The 18,658-nt window shown below is 47.6% G+C and overlaps 1 protein-coding gene across 3 annotated transcripts in view; it reads right to left on the bottom strand.

Moving 5' to 3' along the window:
* Positions 1 to 17,493, bottom strand: part of LDLRAD3 (low density lipoprotein receptor class A domain containing 3) — a 223,486-nt gene extending 205,993 nt beyond the window's left edge. The window contains exon 1 of one of the 3 annotated variants that reach the window (XM_026512104.4): positions 17,387 to 17,493. In XM_026512104.4, coding sequence (XP_026367889.1) covers positions 17,387 to 17,432 — 46 coding nt within the window. In that variant the 5' untranslated portion in view covers positions 17,433 to 17,493. The remainder of the gene's footprint in view (positions 1 to 17,386) is intronic. The other 2 variants (XM_044389018.3, XM_044389016.3) reach the window with 2 other exon arrangements.
* Positions 17,494 to 18,658: the final 1,165 nt, after the last annotated feature.

The raw sequence follows: 18,658 nt of genomic DNA, 5'->3' as shown, positions 1-18,658 counted from the left end.
TGTGTCCCATGTGAAATGTCCTCCCAGGACCACCGTTAGCAATGTTTATACGTGTACACACACCCCCCCCCACACACACACACATATATATATACAGGGCTGTGTACACACACACACACACACACACACGCCCATCCCCAAATTGCAGGCAATGCCTGAGGTAACTAAAATTCGAGTCCAATGGGATTGAAATCCATTGTCCTTGGGACCCGGCCCTCCCCCCGCCCAATTCTGACTACTTTGCTCTCCCATTAACATTGACAACTTTGTACTTCAGACTCCATGGTAGTTTTGCTTGTCTTCTTTGGGTTTAATCTTTAGCACGTTATTTTCCTACCTTCATCCAAGTCACCTTCTCCAAGTGGCAGTGTTATCTATTTTACGAAGCCAGCCTATTACTCTGTTTTGTTCCCTCTCCCCCACCCCCAATCCCTGTTTCTAAACCCACTAAATGGCCTTTTGATGGTACCCGATGTGTGCAAATAACTCAAGTCCACAGAGATTTCCATTTCTTCCCACTCTGCTCTCATCCTCCATTTCTCAAAGAAATGAAAATTCTTTCAACAGAAAAGGGAACAGTCAGGGTTCCTCTAATAACAGTCCCTCTAAATGTACTTAGAGAAAGGGCATTTCTCTTTCCAAAACCTTTGAGGCTCTTCAGTTCACCTTAGGAACTCATTTCAAAGGAGGTGCTCCAGAGAACCCAGGAAACGTAGACCCTCCCAGAAGCAAGCTGTTCCTTCCCTCGAAGTCAGAACGGAACCAACATATGGAAAATTACCACCAGTCACTTCACCTGCACGATGGCTCCGCAGGGTATGAACACCCCCCTTAGATACAAAACTCGCTACGGAACAAAGTGTCTGCAGCACCACAGACCCAGGTGAGCCATCTGGACGTGCAGCAGAACTCCAATGCATCCAGAGTTCTCAGGACTCTGCTTCCAGAATCAAACTGAGCACCGGCCCAGGTCGTGTAGGAGACCACCCCCTAGACCTGGCAGACAAGCCCAAGGGCAAACTCCAAACACTTAGGTATTTTCAGAGGCACCGACAGAAAGAAAGGTATTTGAGTGTACTTTTTTTTTTTAAAGATTTTATTTATTTATTCGACAGAGATAGAGACAGCCAGCGAGAGAGGGAACACAAGCAGGGGGAGTGGGAGAGGAAGAAGCAGGCTCATAGCGGAGGAGCCTGATGTGGGGCTCGATCCCAGAACACCGGGATCACGCCCTGAGCCGAAGGCAGACGCTTAACCGCTGTGCCACCCAGGCGCCCCTTGAGTGTACTTCTGAAAGACTAAAAAGGCAGGGAAGAAACATCTAGGAAAGGGGGAAATGGGTAGAATACATTTTTAAAATTCATGCGAAAATGAGTCAGAAAAACCCCACTTCAAGGTCATGAAGTTTTAGGATTGATCAATGTCAGGTGGACCAACAGTCCTCATCTCTTGTCTTAAGACCACAAACAGGATCGCAACAGTCTCTGGTTAAAAATACGCTCATGGCTCTCCGAATAAAACTCAAAAGCCTTAAAGTAACCTGCTGTCCATTCAAAGAAAAGCGCATATGTAGGTAAAAAGTCATATATTCATTCAACAAACGTTCGCTGAGCACCCACTTCCGTGCCTGCCCCGGGGTTAGGAACTGGGGATTCGGACATAAATGACACTCCCAGCCCTCAAACCCCGTCTCAGAGCATGGATCGGTAAGCATGTGGGGCACTGGGCTAAGAGGCACCTTGCAGGCATGGCCTTGTCCACTCTCCCCAAGCATGCTATGAGGCTGGCGGTATCCTCGACAGGGTTAAAGAGCCCGCTGAGGCACAGAGAGGCTGTGCAACCAGCCTAAGGTCAACAGCCAGCATCTGAGCCCAGACCAATTGATTCAAGAGCCTGTCTTCCGGGTCATCATGCCCCCATACTTCCGTCAGCGGTGCGCTCCGGAAAGTGGCTCCCCACGGCTTTGCTGGCTTGCCCACTCTCAGTTAGGCGGTCTCAGCAGCCGTGTCAGAGTCGAACACAGGCCTGCCTTCTAGATGCTGTGCCAGAGAAGCATCCTGACACCCAAAACCCATGTCAAAAGGAAGCAGTCTACTCTCCCGCAGAACTAGAGCTCATCAGCCAGCCCCAAAAGCTGGAGTTCCCGACCTGGAATTCCTGCCACACCAACACGGAAGAACCTTTGCGGAAGGCCCTCAGGCTTCTCCATCTACACCCAAATGTTGGTGGAATGGGGGGGCGGGGAGGGCTGAGGCCTGGCCACGGCCTGCCACACCGCCCAGGCTAGTCATCAGGGGAAAGGACATTAAAACCACAGCACGATACCACTGTGCCCCTGGGAAACTAAGAACCCTAAATGCTAAAAGACTAGAAGATGGGGTAGAGAAGGGTAGGACCATCTCGGAGGGTGAGCTGGCGAGATCTGGTCAGGTTAGAAACATGCAAACCCTTGGCCCTGGCAACTCTACCTGGAGACTATTATCAAGTCCTGCTCTGGTGCACAGGATCTCCACAGCAGTGGGGCCAGTCGTGGTGACAGCCGAAAGCTCCTGTCGAGACATGAATAAATGAAGTGCAGTATATTCATATAACGGAATACCGCACAGCAGTTAAAAACCTGCCTCTATATTGGGGCGCCTCTATATTGGGGCGCCTGGCTGGCTTAGTCGGTGGAGCATGGGACTCTTGATCTCGGGGTCAAGAGTTTGAGCCCCACGTCAGGTGTAGAGTCTACTTAAAAAAACACACACCTATATGCGGCAACGTGGATGGACCCCGACATTGTAAGAATACATAAAAAGTAAGTTGAAAAATATATACAGAGTGACAGCCTTTATGTACACTTGAAAACGTGATGGCACTGGATGGTAAGAGAGTAAAACATGAACAGAAAGGATATACCTCATTTGAGGATGGCAGTGACCTCTGAGCAAAAGACAAAGTCATGAGATGAGGGAAAGTCTTTGATCAGATCTGTATCTGCTTTTCTCTTTAAAAAAAAAAACCTGAATTAAAATAACAAATGTTAAAAATCCGATCTGTGCGATAGGTACGTTGGTATCCGTTACATTATTCTTAGGGTTTTTTTATGATGTTTGAAAGATTTCAGAATTTAAAGTAATTAAAACAGCAAGTTATTTTAAAACACCCAGGTTACTCATCATCGTCTAGGTTTAAGAACCACTCCAGCGCAGGGATGAGCACAGACACGCGGGAGTACCATGTGTCAAGTCCCACAAGATCCAAGGCAAGGGCAGACGGAAGGCAGGGGAAGCCGTTAAGAAGGGAGATTATGAAATATTACTCAGCCTTTAACAAAGAAGGAAATCCTGCCATTCGTGATGCCACGGATGGACCGGGAGGGGATTATGGTAAGTGAAAAAAGTCAGACAAAGAAAAATACTGTACGGAGTCTCCCTTCTATGGGGAATCTAAAAAAAAGAGAAAGCCAAACTCATAGAAATAGAGAACAGACTGGTGGTTGCCAGAGTCAAGGGGTGGGGCTGGAGAAATGGGGGACAGTGGTCAAAAGGTACAAACTTCCAGTCAAAATAGTGATGACAGCTAACAACGCCGTACTGTAGGTCTGAAAGGTGCCCAGAGAATAGATCTTAAAACTTCTCATCACGAGAAAAGAAAATCCGTGACTGTGAAGTGATGGATGCCAAGCGAACTTACTGTGGGAATCATTTCACAGTATCCCCATATATCAAATTTCGAAAAAGTCAACTTAATTCTGTGGTTGGGGGTCAACTATGGGAGGACCGCTTTCTAGACAAGGAGATTCACTGGCAGGGTCTTGAAGGGTGAAGAGGAAACTTTCTTTGAGAAACTGTACAAACACAGACACGGTCTAAATCAATAGTCAGACCAGACAGTCAACAAGGGCATACACTCCACACATAATGGCTGCATTTAGCTGCGGGGAAGGAAGGAGCCGCGAGACACCATCCCTTCTCAGTCAAGCTGGCCAGAATCATTTCTAAAAATCCAACAGGAGACAGGGATTGCCTGGGCACCAACACCATCTCCAAGAAAGTCAGAGCAAGGGTTACTTGTTTCAAAGGACCCCACTGGCAAGGTGAAGGGAGTATTCCTGCCGAGGCCTGGGTGCCTGCGCACAGAAGCTGCTGGAAGGGACAGGGGAAGGAGGGACTACCTCTGCAGAGCCCTCCTGCAACATCCCCACTAGGATTCACAAGCCAGACGAAAGCAGAGCACATATTTCCAAATGAATCAAGAGGAGTTTTGTTGTTACTACTGTTTACCGTTTGCTGTGGAATGGTTTCAGCCTCCCCCCGCCCCCATCAGTAACACTACTCTACCAATCTGAACGGGGAAGGGAACATAGTGGTTTCCTTTTCCCCCAACTCCTGTAAATCACTGCTGTGAAACATACGGGGAGTGAGTTCGTGTGAAGCGATGGACTGAAGTGTTGGGTAGACCAGAAGGTCCAATGCCAGGCAACAGGCTTTGGAACAAAAGCAAAAGCAACACCAGTACCCAGGTCAGGTCCCCAGGGTTCTGAAAGAACCTGCAGGGGGAGGCGGATTCAACAACCAACTTGCGCCAAATCTCAAGCTTTTGGTGAGTGGGGACTGTGAGGGCCAGATTTGCCTGAATTTAGAAAAATGCCACAGTGTCCCTCCAAGCACCAAGGGGCAATTTACAACACACACATATACTCTCCCTCTCTCCAAATTTGAATCCTTCTGTTTCATAAGAATTTTTTTTCCATGTAACAACTATTCTTCTAGAACAGCGTCATCCAAAAGAACTTTCTGAGAGGACGGAAATGTTTTGCATCTAAGCTGTGCAAAAAGAGAGCCAGCAGCCACATGAGGTTACTGAGCCCCTGAAACCTGCCTGGTATGAATGAAGAACTGAATTCCTGATTGATTTTACTTAATTTTAACCAATTTAAGTTGAAGTAGCCGCACGGGGCTAGTGGGTAGCTTATAGAGAGAGCAGCTCTACAGTATCAGCGTTACTGTCCGCACAGTACTTTAGCATTTAAGGGGATAACTCACTTCCTAATGACTCTTTTGTCTGTTTCTAGTGTTTTGCTTTTGAAAGCAAGGCTGCCGCACACATCGCTATAGCTCAATGTTTGTCTGCATCTCAAAACTATTCAATTAGGATAAAATCCTAGAAGTGGAATTCCGGAGTCAATGGGGAATGATGTTTCCTGGCTTTTCCTACATGTTAACACGAGCCACTTACAGTAACATAGATGTGAACACTATCTTACCTACTACAAGATGTGTTTGAATACATGACTCCCATGGGATCACAATCACTACATAAAATTAGATGGGGCAGGTAATATCATCGCCACTGACTTGGCTGGTTTAGGTGGTTTTTATAGCCATCACCAAAGAATACACCCAGCCATTCTGTGATATCAGACCATGTGTTGCCCCCAATAAGTTTAACAAAGGACAATGCTTACGCTGTATTCACAAGTGAAAAGAGCAGGATATGAAAATACATTCCCAGCATGGTCAAAAGTATGTACAATAAAAGAAAATAAACCAATGTGTTAACAGTCTAAGTTTGTAGCACTGTAACTTGTGTTTTTCTAAATTCCTCTCTAAATTTTTATAATAAACCTGAATAATTATTAAAATAAACAACTAACATTTCGTGGGCAATTGTAAAAGCTAAATGCTTTATGTGCAGTAGCTCATTTAAACTACTATCACATGGCAAGGACCATTATTATTCCTATTACAGATGAAGACACAGTGTGTTGGTAAAAGTTTAAGAACCTTGGCCAAGGTCACGGCGGTGCACGGGATGTGAACCCAGGCTGACTCCCTTGAAAGCCTCTAACCCCGGCACCATGTCCCTGAACTTCATTAGGTGCATAAGTCACCTCAGGATCTTGTTTTTCTTTTCTTTTTTTTAGGAGGGGAAGGGGGAGAGGGAGAGAGAGAGAGAATCTTAAACAGGCTCCATGCCCAGCGCAGAGCCTGACGAAGGGCTTGATCTGAAATCATGACTTGGGCTGAAATCAAGAGTCCAACGCTTAGCCAACTGAGCCACCCAGGCGCCCCTCATCGGAGGGTCCTGCTAACGTATAGATTCTGGCTCACGTGATGCTGCCGTTGCTGGCCTGTCCACCATCCTCTGAGTAGCAAAGCTCTCCACGGTAATCCTTATGCTGTAATCTCAAAGGAGAAAACACACTCGACTCAACCAGGAAAATGTCTGCTCATACTTTAAAAACCAGCAATGCTTACTGATCTATAAAAGCAGAAATAGACTTTCCTTCTCAATAACTTTCTCGAAATCTTCTTCACCATCCCTCTGGCAGGCCCAAAACTGCCCTTGGAAACTCTCCTGTGTAGACGCTGCCCCTGGGCAGCCACTGGTGTCAGACCTGCTCAGCCCAACTGGAAGCTTAATCAACTTTCTCATCTCATTAGCAGGGAGGATTTTTTTATCCCCAAAGCTTCCGTTAGCAAACACTTCCACGAGCCCAGGGAGCAGGTGTGCGAAGGAAAGGCTGCCGGGAGTGTCCAGAGGAACATGTCAGGCCCACCCACCACTCCGCGCTGCGGACACCAGCACACTTTCAGTCTGCATTTCCCTCTTCTCATGGACGTTTTCTTGGAAATATTAAAATTATGTATTCTTTAAGTATTTTAACCTTCCAAAATTTGGCAAGCACTAGCTAATTTTATACTTGAAGAACCTTCCACAATTATGAATTAAAGCACCCTTTAATTATGTTCCTAATTCTTCATGTCTTTTTATATGGAATTCTCAGATATTCATTGTTCAATGAACCTTTAGCTATTTGCAGTAACCCTGTTTATCTATCTTAATGCTTAATGCTATGAAATTACTTATCTGATACCATAAAAGTAGCCCTTGCACAATGGATTTTATTTCCCTAACTTTTCATTCTATTTATATCTCTTGGTTTTTACTATGTCTCCTACAATGAATAGATGGGTGATTTTTTTTTTTCAGTAAGACTTAGTGACAGTTTGTTTTATATTGCTCTTACAACTGATGTATTTATATCACTCTCCATTTTTCTCCAAGATTACATTTATTAACGCACTCCCTTTCTGGAATCATTTATGTGGTTTCAGTAGCAAATTTTTATTTCCTTTGAAACTGGACCAGAAGATAACCTTAAGTTTCTTACTAGTTAACATTTTTAACAGTGATGTTTTACCAAACACAACTTTCACCTTTTCCTCTTGGTAACTTCTCCTATTCCTTAAGCAAACTATGCAAACTCCCTTCAGATGGAATTAAGATGGACAGCAGTTTTTACTGACCTGTCTGAGACCCTATTCTATGCCACATGCTAGCCTCACAACGTATGCCTAATTTATCCCCTTATTTTAAATGGTAGTCATCACTTCCCTCTTTGTCTTTTTTAAGCCACGGGTTTCTCTGGTAAAAATCTTTGTAGGTCTTTGAAAATGAGTGAGACCATTCCAAAATCTGGAGGAGAAAGGATATGCCACCAAAGGGCACAACTAGCTTGATCGGGGAAAGAGAAACTTCATTGTTCCTTCGCCTGCTTTTCTTCAAAATCACAGCCCCGTGTCCTTCATGTCACCTCCGTTCCTTCTAGGAAACTTCCAGGATATCCTATTGTGTGACTGATATCATGTCAAGCACTCACTCAGGAGCTGGACCAGAAGAGCCACCAAGGTAGCTGTCAAGGAGCCTGCCTGACCCCATCCTGCCTCCTGGAACTTTTAACCACACAAGAAAGGAAGAGTTCTTTTTTCTGTCCAGGATTGTGGCTGAGTCACATTTTATGAGTACCTTCAAAAGATCCTGACACTCTCCCCTTGATGCTGGAGTGTTCTTTTCCCCAAATCTATATATCCCAATGTCTGGGCATCTCCAACTTCTCTAGTATGTTTGTAATTCAAACACTTAGCATCACTATCATATTTTCAATATCTGTTAGCTTTTCTTGTATTGTCCTTGCCACCTCCTTGGGCACCATAAATGACCTTGGGGCATGCTGAATCTCTCCCCTGCTGCGTCACTGCTGCCCATCCTAGGTCCCACCAGGGGGTACAGTATCTCTCTAACACTTCCAAGGCTAGCTCTATCTTTCACTGATCCAGAATATTCCTGACATAGGACATATCTTCAACCTTATCTCTTCTACAGGAATTACCACCACCTCTCTCCAGGCCTGCTTCCCCAGGCCCCGCCAGCCACCCAGCCGGGCTCACGAGCTACTATCATACTTTCTCGTCAAGCTTATGCCGATGTTTTTACGAAATCTGTTTTTGAAACCCTTTGTTCAGTTCTGGTCTGGTTTCTCTCAGCATCGACACTTTTTTACAGCGTTGGGATTATTTTCTGATGAGACACTCTATGTTGCTAGTCACCCTTCTATCGTCCCCCAACGCCCCCATTTTACTTTTATAATAAAAAACAAGTTATATTTAGAACTTTCCAAGCCAACTGAGAGGCTTTTTTTTTTTCAACTGACCACGGAGCTACAAGTGTGACGAAGAGTCCTTTTTCAGCCACATCCAATTAGTTTAATGACTCCCGGAGAACACTGCTCTGATTCAACGCTGGGCTGAAGGAAAAGTTTCTGGGCCGCCATCAAAGACCATGCACTCCTGATATCCCCGAAGCGAACTTCACTGGGCCTTATAATAACGAGCAGGGATTTTTTAATGCAATAAAATTAAACACCCTTTATGCTTTCATTTCTCTATGCCAACAGACACACAAGTGTCCCACGTGGAACACTGGCTCCTTGGGTTTGCAAGTCTCCTCAATCAAGGTATTCATAAATTCCACATCCCTCCAGCACCCAGTTCCCAAAGGCCTGTTCCAGAGGAAGCTAAATGGCTGTCCTCCTTCTCCGTGGCCTCTCTCCAGGCCAGAGACAACCTCGTCTTCACACTGCACTATTTGTCTGTCAAAAATCACAGCTGGATCCGAGCACCAGCCAATTCACCCAATTAACAGTCTCCTGATATCACAATGACTCATGAAAAGGAGAAGACCTGGGAGAGGGTTTGGAAGCCTGAGGCTCTGCCTAGAGCTATTAACACCTGACAGGCCTGTGGCATTACTTTCTCACAAGGCACGACCCACTGCCCACAAGAGCCCCTTGGTTTGAAGCAACGAGATGGGGCAAATTATTTTTTACTTTCTTTCCGGTGCAGTACGTTAACATTTCACCTTCCACAATAAATAATATCAATGCCTAGTTCAGAAAAAGTTCTCCCATGTGTAAACCATACAAGCTTAAGCCCAGGTCAGAAAAAGAAGGAAAAAACTTCAGTTTTTCTTTTTATAGGAGGCATTATAATCAGCACTTTATTTTTGTCTTAAAAACCTATTTCTGGACTTTATAAACAGTGGGCCTTTCTCTTTGGCACCCAGCGGTATTTGAGGGAAGTACTGACCAAAAAGAAACCGCTTCAGGTTGGCATTCCAACAAAATATTTCCATCAACAGGGGAGAAAAAAGTCTCCATCATTAATACATTCAAAGGCAAGTCTCCTGGTGTTGAGACAATATCCTTGCTGTTATTGTGCCTTTTAATAAAACAAGCCTCCACAAAGGCCAATTTAAATAGCTAAAATGACAAGTTCTCCGCAGGGAGGAGTGGCAGAACATCAGTTTAAATCTGCCAAAGACAAGGCACCTGAATAAAATCAACTTAGGACACCCCCTGACTCCAATGGCTCTCTAACATCATTCTATCCAACACGATAAGCATGGAATCAATATTGACATCACTAGCCAATGATGGAATTGTCCAGCACGAGCTAGGGAGTGCACTTGCTTCTTCTAGCAGACATGAACTCGAGCTGGGTGTCTACTAAATGCCAAAGCAGTAAAGCCAGTGGTGAAGATCAAAGGTTCAAGTTCTACGGTCTTATGTACCAATTCTGAAACCACTTCTCACTGGCTGTGGGCTTGGGGAAAATTACTTAGCCTTCTAGTTTCTTCATCTATAAAATGGCAGAGCATACCACCTACCTGAATAAACTGTTTAAAAATGAAATAAGATTCATGTGCAGAGGAAGCATTAAATGAATTATGGTATATACATATACCAGAAGATGTTTTTAAAAGTGCTTTTAAGAGAATGGATAGATATATAAGAACTGAAAGATGGTCAAGAAGATGCATACCTTTGGTATTCTAACACATTTGAAATCCGGATGTACCTAATTTATCTTTAATACTAAAACATTTCTGAAATCAAGATGTGCTCAAACAGCCAACTTGTGATAGCACAGGGCAGGTGGACGCTGTGATTTATTGGTCATGGCACTACTTGGGTAAACTTGGTCACAGCCATTCATGGTGTCCTCACTTCCGTCCTGTGCATTGACACTACTGCAGAGGTGGAATCCATCTGCTATTCACAATGTCTCTTAAAAGATTACCCTAAAATTCTGCATTGAAATGAAAAACTTTCGTGCATACAAAAAGGCAAGGAAACAGTGTAAATATGGTGATAGGGAAGCAAACACCTGTCATTGGAAAAATGACTGCAATTCTATAATTTTTTGCAAAGCAAGAGCTAAGAACTTTAAAGCACTTAAGAGAGCAGGGCGCCTGGGTGGCTCAGTTGGTTGAGCGTCCATCTCTTGGTTTCCGCTCAGGTTGTGACCTCAGGGTCATGAGATAGACCCTGCACTGGGCTCCGTGCTCAGCAGGGAGTCCGCTTGAGATTCTCTCCCTTTCCCTCCGCCCCTCCCCTGTTTATGCAGGTGCACATGTGCGCTCTCTCTCGCTCTCTCTAAAATGAATAAATAAATCTTAATAAATAATAAAGTAATTGAGAGAGAGAGATACGCACAAAGAACCGAAGCCATACTGCAAAGAGGAAATGTCAAATGCTTTGGAATAATCGAACTGTCCAAACAGGAGTAGGGGGTGAAAGGCAGATGTAACCAATTCACCAGCTCAAAGCAGAAGTGACAAAATATATATTTAGGTAAATACATGAAAAATACATAAAGTGAAAACGAGTCAAAAAGCTACAAATACAGAAAAGTATGAGCTCATTAAACTGTGTGTGTGTGTGTGTGTGTGTGTATATAAATCCCTATTAGCGCTAAAATAATATATACTTGTTAAAAGTAATTTAGAAAAGGGGAGAGAAATGTAAATGACAGACGACGGAAAGTTTTAATGTTTTATTGTAATGATCCTATTTTGTTTGAATTTTTATAATGAGCAGGTATTTGATGTATTATTTGTGTAATGTTTTCAATTCAAGATGATTACAAGAAAATAATATACGTACAGCCTCGGCACCCTGCCAGAGAGAGTAAGCCTTCAATGAGGGGCAGTCCTCACTATGCACCTAGATACCACGAAAGGCACAAGAAATATGACATATTCGCTGAACGATAAAGAAGCCACAGAAGAAATGTCTTCTTCAAAGAAATGTCTTCTTCAAATCCCAGAAGCCAAAAGCTACAAGAGGCTTAGAACACCAACATGTGTGTCCCAATATTCCAACTGGAAAGCTAAGGAAGCACCTCCGAAACCTATTCAAGGACCCAACCGTTAAATATCCCCAAAGACGCGCTATCCACGTGCGCCCAGGCTTTGAGACGTCCCCACAGCTCTGTTCCCATCACGGTGGGGCATGCATCAGCACACCTCACATTCCGGAATGCCTTCGAGATACTGCTTACAGACAAGTGCCTTCCCAGATAAGGAAAGAAGGTAAATAACTCCACGTCCCTCATCGGATCACCTGGCTCTTCAAGGGCAAAGAACACGTTCGACACAGCTCCATGCCCCTGGAGCACGGCGCAGAGCCTGGACGGGGCCGAGCTGGTACTGTGCTGATGAAGAGCCCAATAAAGCTTTGAGAAGAATTTTCTAGTTGATGCAAAGACAAAAGGCAACACACACTTGCGTGCTTGGGAAGCCAGAGCTCCTCCTCAGTGGAAAGGCTCTCGGGAGAGCACGGGATTGGAGGCACAGGTGCCTGACCTAAGGTAACACGCACTTGTCCCTTGCCAGTCCAGCATCCCTCGTCGTGGGGCCTTCCTTTCTTCCTGCACAAAAGACAGTAGACAATGCATGCTGCTGGTCTGAAGAGAGGAGCAAGGAAAACACTCGAGGGAGGCTGGACACTGAACAAAGAGAAACGACAGCTGGAAGGCAAAGTGTCTTAAAGGAATCCAAGTGTTCCAAAGCGACACGGAGCCTAATTCTAAAGAGACTTCAGAAAACAAAGTCCGAGATGAAAATTTCCCCCAAACCAACTTGCCGATGATTTTCCCCGCCACCTGCAGAACCGACTCCAGTTGTCAAGCCCTTTGATGGGAAGGGAGAAGGAATGACGGGGAGGGGAAGGGGCGCCGAGACAAACAATAACTGCTCTGTGGAGCGGAGGAAGGGGGACTTCCAGGGTTAAGATATCAACACACAGCCCCCAAGGCAGACTTCCAGGCAGGGCGAGCCTCCCCCGTTTAACATTCAGGAAACCAGGTGGCTTCGGGCGTCAACTGTCACCTTCCTCGGTGAGTCTCTCCCAAGAGAACCGAATCTACAGTCTAAAATTCCAGAAGTTTTCACTGTGATACAAGGGGAAGTGAGAAAAAAGGGGCAGTGCTGGGCATGTCTAGTTACAACTGTACTTTCCCATTGAACTTGTGGGGCGGTGGAAACAGAAAGCAGAAACAGATGACTAAAAGACCCCTTGGAAGGAGGAGGCCAACCTGACTTGTTGCATCTAGAAAGTATTTTTAGGATGAACAGTCACAGTACCCAAGGTGCATGGCCACGGGGCTTGTTCACACTGGACCAGGAGTTCTCAATCAGGGGTGACTCTGCCCCCAGAGGGCAGTTGGTAACATCTGGGGACATGCTTGGCTGTCACAATTGCGGGAGGCGAGGAGGAAGAGGAAGCCGCTACTGGCATCTAGAACCAGAGATGCTGCTGAATATTCTAGAATGGCAGGGCAGTCCCCATAACAAAGAACTATGCAGCCCAAAATGGAGCACAGAGGCTGGGAAACCCTGCACTAGACTAACCTCATCCCCCAACCATGTCCAGAAACTCTAACGACCCGGCCTGAAATAAACATCTGCCACCCCTCGGACCGAGCAGTCCAGAAGTCCACTTATTCTGCTAAGCAATATTAAACATCAAGCCAATGATGTGACAGGCAAATGCTGCATCTTCAAAGTACCTGGCTGCTCTCCCAGCAAACATTTTTAAGGGCGCTCCTCACCATCCAAAAGAGTAGATTCTTTTACAATTACAAGGAAAGAAAGGCTCTTTTACACTTACACACACACACACACACACACACACACACACAGGTGAGCGACCATCTTAAAAATCTCCTTGGTGGTCAGGTAGAGGCACTGGCAGAAAAAACTACACCATTCAGATGGCCCAAGCATTTCCAGAATATTCTGAAGAGAGGAAGAGGAAAAGAGAACAAACAAGAAAACTCTGTAACCAAAAATAGCTCCCAGGGGTTCTAAAAAAACAAAATTTGTCCCCGGGGGCTATCTCATCGCTAAGAATAGTTCCGGGGGCCTATGGCATGTAGTATCTTTTATTTTCTTAACTGTAAAATATAACAAATACGTAAGAAAAGGGGAAGGGGCAGGGTGGCTCTGTTGGTTAGGCATCCGACGCCTGATCTCAGCTCAGGTCTGGTCTCAGGAGTGTGAGTTTGAGCCCCAGTAGGGCTCCACACTGGACATGGAGCCTACTTAAAAAATAAAAGATAAATTAAAAAAGGGGGGGAATATATACTCTCAATTAATGAAAACAAATCCCCCAAGTGACTACAATTCGGGGCAAAAACTCCACTGTGGCCAGTGGTATCTTCCTGCCACGCATATGCCTCCCCATCATGCATACGGCAAGAAGACCCACGCTGTTTTGAAAAGTTCCATCTTTCCTCAAGGACTGAGATTTATTTTATGTATTTCCCATGAGCACCAACTGCTTAGTTCACAGCGTGACCACAAACTGAACAGATTCAGGGAGGAGGGGTGTTTATGGAAACAATCTCATTGACTGTTAAATTCCCAAAAGCAAGTGGGAGGAAAGGCATGGAGGCTGCGTGCGTGATTCCTGCAAAGAAGCCAGACTTCGTACCCGAGCTTCAGTCCTCACTCTGGTGTCCTGGGTCTGAAGGATCTCTCGTGAGCCATAAAATGACTTCCTGCCACATAGTATCATTGGAAAAACTCAACAAGATCATGTGTTTGAAATGGCAAGAAAAGCATCTCACACATACATGTGCCATAAACATGGGGTCCCCTTTGCTCCCAGTGCCCATGCAAACAGGCGAGACTGTGAAGGTCAACTCTCTAACATGAGATTCTTGGACTACCAACTCCCCTAATGCCAACATTCTCTAAAATGTTCCATGAAGGTGAGATACAAGCCCACTTTCAAGGTACCCTGGGGACTTTGGTAAAAAAGGTGTCTACGTCAGTCTCGGAGGCCCAGAATGGACCACCCTGCCCTTTCCTACTCACACCGCTGCTCCTCCCCCTCTCCTATCAAGGTCAGAGGCCTCAGTGGACTGTCAGATAAAAACACCTCAAAGGCCAGCAGGGAGCCTCTGTCCCATCTCTTTGAAGATGAAAAGCAACAAGGGGTGTTTATTTGTACTTGGGTGCACAGTGCCCAGTCTCCTCCACCCGGGCTGGCCCGCGAGGCTCCTCAGCTAGTTAAAAATAATAATAAAACCCACCCGTTCGCACCGTTAAGTAGATCTTTCCAGGAGAAAAGGTCAGTACTCACACTCCTGGGAGTACACGTGGGGGAAAATGAAGCGTGTTCACTGACAGAGAATGTCAGGGAGTGGAAGCAAAGGCCAGCCCGGGAGGAGGTGAGGCTGACCGCCTGGGGGGCATGGCCACCATCAGACACGTCGCACCCCCTGTGCGCTGTAACCCAGCTAGTCCGCCGCGTGAAGGAAACCCGGACACTGGATGGGCCGAGTCTTTCTCACAGGATACATTAAAAAATAACGACAGCTAATAATCGATGCTTCACTTCCCTGACATGAACAACATAAACAAAGGAAGAAAAAGAAAACACAGAGAGGTGTCTGAGAAGGTTCCTGAATAATAAAGGCCTCCAAATTGCTCTTGAGATGTCAGTGGCCTTCCAGCCCTGCAAACACCCAGAACTCAGGGTAGGGATCAACTCAGACCCCAGTTTTCTCCACAAACTCTCAAAGGGGAGACAGCAGTCCGAAATACTGGTTTTTATCATCTCTCCTGTTGTTTCAACTTTTCAGAAGAAGATCGAGGAGCTGGATATGGGGTAGAAGGGTAGAGTGTCTGGTCCCACTATGAACCCCAAACTGAACCACACGGGCTTCTCTCTGGGCTGGGAGGCCAGGAGAACCCGGTAGCATCAAGGAAAATGACCGGACCCGTTTCTGGTAACACTGTGGGTCAATGGAGAATTCAGGCCACAAGGATGATGCTTAATGTAACATGAAAAATGCACACACCCCCAACCTGCCTAGAAGTTTCTAAACCAGCAACTGTAAAGGTGATTCAAAGCCACACAAGCGGCCTGACCACAGAGGATGGAAAACCACCACAGGGACAGTCAGGCAGTTCCACGACCCCCAATCTCTCCGTCCCCACTCTTACTATGTATTGTAGCCCTATTTTATACACATATTAAATGACCAGCATTGACCAGAGAAGGACAAAATTAACTTCATCGCTATTTTTACAGACATGGAGACTCCACCAAAGCAACCCAGTACCAACTGGGAAATGCAGAAAATAAGTTTCCACTGAGCCACAAGCAACTTTGAGGATGCATGCAAGAGCCAGCTTCTAGACTGTCCTCCTTGGGTGTTATCACAGGACCTCTCACAGCTCTGTACATGGAGGGCATGAATTCAGCCAGGTCTTCTTGTCTGAGATGCCCAGAAAACTGCCTGTTCTAACAGCCCGCACATAATCATTCACACCAACCCATACCTGCCAATATGCCCTTGGACTCCCTCCCGGGAGTGGCCTGATAGTTCAGGAGAAACAGGGCACTCTCCCCCAGACTTGGCCGAAAACCCACAGCAGCCACCACCATTCCACACGCACTGGAAGGCACAGCAAACCCATATCAAAATGGGGTCTCCAGGAGCAGGGATGATTTCATAGGTATGAGATGTGGGAAAGGCTGCCCAGTAGATTCTGAGGATGGCCAGGACCAGGGACTTCAAGGAAGGTGGGAGATTTCTCTTTCCAAAGGCACCTGGGGCGGGGGGGGGAGCTCAGAATGAAGTGAGCCTCAACTTCCCAACCAACACAGCACCACCGACACCTCCACAGCAAACAGCTACAAGCATTTGGGGAAATCAACCGTAAATAAGCCATGCGGATAGCACAATCATCAGGCAAGCAAGCTTCTGCTTAAGAAAGTTCTTTGGGCCCTGTCACCCACTTTCTGGGCATCAGCTGCCCAGAAATAAACGTCAGGGGGCGGGCTGAGCTGAGGAAGGCAGCTGACAGCTGTGGCCAGCGAGGCCCGGGCAGAGGAATGGCTCCTGGGCTGGAATTCAGAGCGTGCCCACATCAGCAGAAAAGTTCCAGGGGACAGCACGCTGTCAGGAAGGGAAAGAGGCTTGCTGCTTCCCAGGACCTCAGGATGCAACACCAAGGTGATGCCAGGTTCAAAGGGCCGCCAGATGAAGCCCGGGTGCACTCCCACCGGCACCACGCCAGTCAGAGAGCCCGCTGAGGGACAAGTCGGGTGGTCAGATGACAAATAAACGTTCTGCTCCCAGGAACAGTGGGAAAGATTAATAATTCCCAGGTTCGGCCCTGCTTCATCTCTCTTTACCCGAGCCAAACACAGTCCCAGGAAGGGAGCGGAAAGAAGCGGCGATGCTATCCGCCCGACGTCCAAGGAGGAAACTGAGGCACAAGGGTGAACGCGAGAGATGCGGGAAGAGGCCCTAGGGAGGTTCGCCCAGAGCCGAGCACCGGGAGTCTGGGGAGAGGGGATCAAGGAAGAGTTCTCTCCCCTCCCCTCCCCTCCCGTCCCCTCCTCCCTTCCCCAACACACACAACACACTCACGCACGCACACACACACAGTGGAGCTACGCCCAATCGGGGCAGCAGCCGGGCTCCCCGGAGCCGGGCTGCACACAAAGCCCCGCCCGCGCACACAGCACTCGGCACCAGCCGGCCCGCACGCCCACACAATAGGACGGCGCGCACCCCGCCGCGGCCCCTCGCCCGCGTCCCGGCCAGCCCGGCGCCGGGGGCCGCTCTCCCTGCACGCACGCCCGGAGACGCAGCCCCGGCGCGGGGAGGGCGCGCCATCGCCGCCCAGCCGCCGCGCCCCCGCCCCGCGCCCCGAGCCCCGCAGGAAGTTCGCCCGACGCCCTCCGACTCACCCGCGGCGCTGCTCAGCAGCAGGCACAGCGGCCCCAGCAGCCACATGGCGAGGCCGCCGCTCCCGCTGCCCGGCGCCGTCGCTGCCCCCGCGGCCGCGGCGCTGACCCCGCCCCTCGCCGCGCCGGCCCCGCCCCCCCCGCTGTCCCTCCGCCCGCGCGCCCCGCCCGCCCCGGCCCGGCCTCCGGCCGCGCTCCGCCGAGTTTGGCCCGCGCCCCGCCAAGCGCGCGCCGCCGCCCGCGCCCCGTCCCGCGTGCCCGGCAGCAGGGGCACCGAGGGGGCCGCCGAGAGCCGGTCCCCCTCGGCCTCGCCGCCTCCCGCCTGGGCTGCGAGGATCTCCCAACAGCCCGGACTCTGTTCTCTGCCTCCTCTCTTTTTCCTCCTCCCTTAGCGCCTCCATCCTCGAGGATGCGGCGCTCACCTCCTCCCCCAGACCCGAGCTGGAGTTCTTTACTCAACTACAAAATCAGTTTACTCCAGGGAGGGACAGAAAAAGTTTGGGAGAAAGGGCCAAATATTATGAGAAAATATGCGTTTTATTTTTAGGAGCGAGAGTGGAATACCGTGACCAGTGCTTCTCAAACTTTAATATGCGTCTGACACACTGGGGTTCTTGTTGAAATGCCGACTCTGCGTGGGTCTGGGGTGGGGCCTGAGATTCTGCTTTTCTGAGGAGCGTCTAGGTGGTTCAGAGACTGCCATCAGAGAACCACACGTGGAGGAGGGAAGCTAATACCTTCAAGAGAGTTAATTCATCTGGATCTCGAATACCTATACCAGTGGAACACTGGGGCCCCAATTCGAGGAAAAGGAAAAATGTAAAGGCAGACGCCCAGAGGCAAAATGAACAGCTGCTCCAGAATGACTTGGAGCTCCAAGCACTGGTGAAAATTGCCAAAGGATTTAGATGGTGGAAGAATGCAGTGACACTTTTGTGCCCAACTCTCCATCCCCTCACCCTCCCCAAATGTGTAAAGTTGTGTAACTTTGCTCAATCCCTCTGCAGAGTAGTCCTGCTGCCCCAAAAAGTTCACCCCCCCCAAAAAAAAGATTGAAACTAATACAGTTGCCAAAAACTGGAAATAACTCGTGTCCATCCACTGGTGAATGGATAAACAAATTGTATTGTATCATTTAATGGAACAACATGAGCAAATATCAAAAGCATGCTGAGAGAAACGCTCGAGCCCCGAACGGTATATTCTGTATGATTCCATTTACAAGACCTGGGAGGAGGAGGGAAGCTGAACTGTAGAGATCAAAAACACATCAGT

Source organism: Ursus arctos, unplaced genomic scaffold (assembly GCF_023065955.2).
Source record: "Ursus arctos isolate Adak ecotype North America unplaced genomic scaffold, UrsArc2.0 scaffold_23, whole genome shotgun sequence".
NCBI lineage: Eukaryota > Metazoa > Chordata > Mammalia > Carnivora > Ursidae > Ursus > Ursus arctos.
The sequence above is the reverse complement of the archived record's forward strand: the minus strand, read 5'-3'. Positions and strand labels throughout refer to the sequence as shown.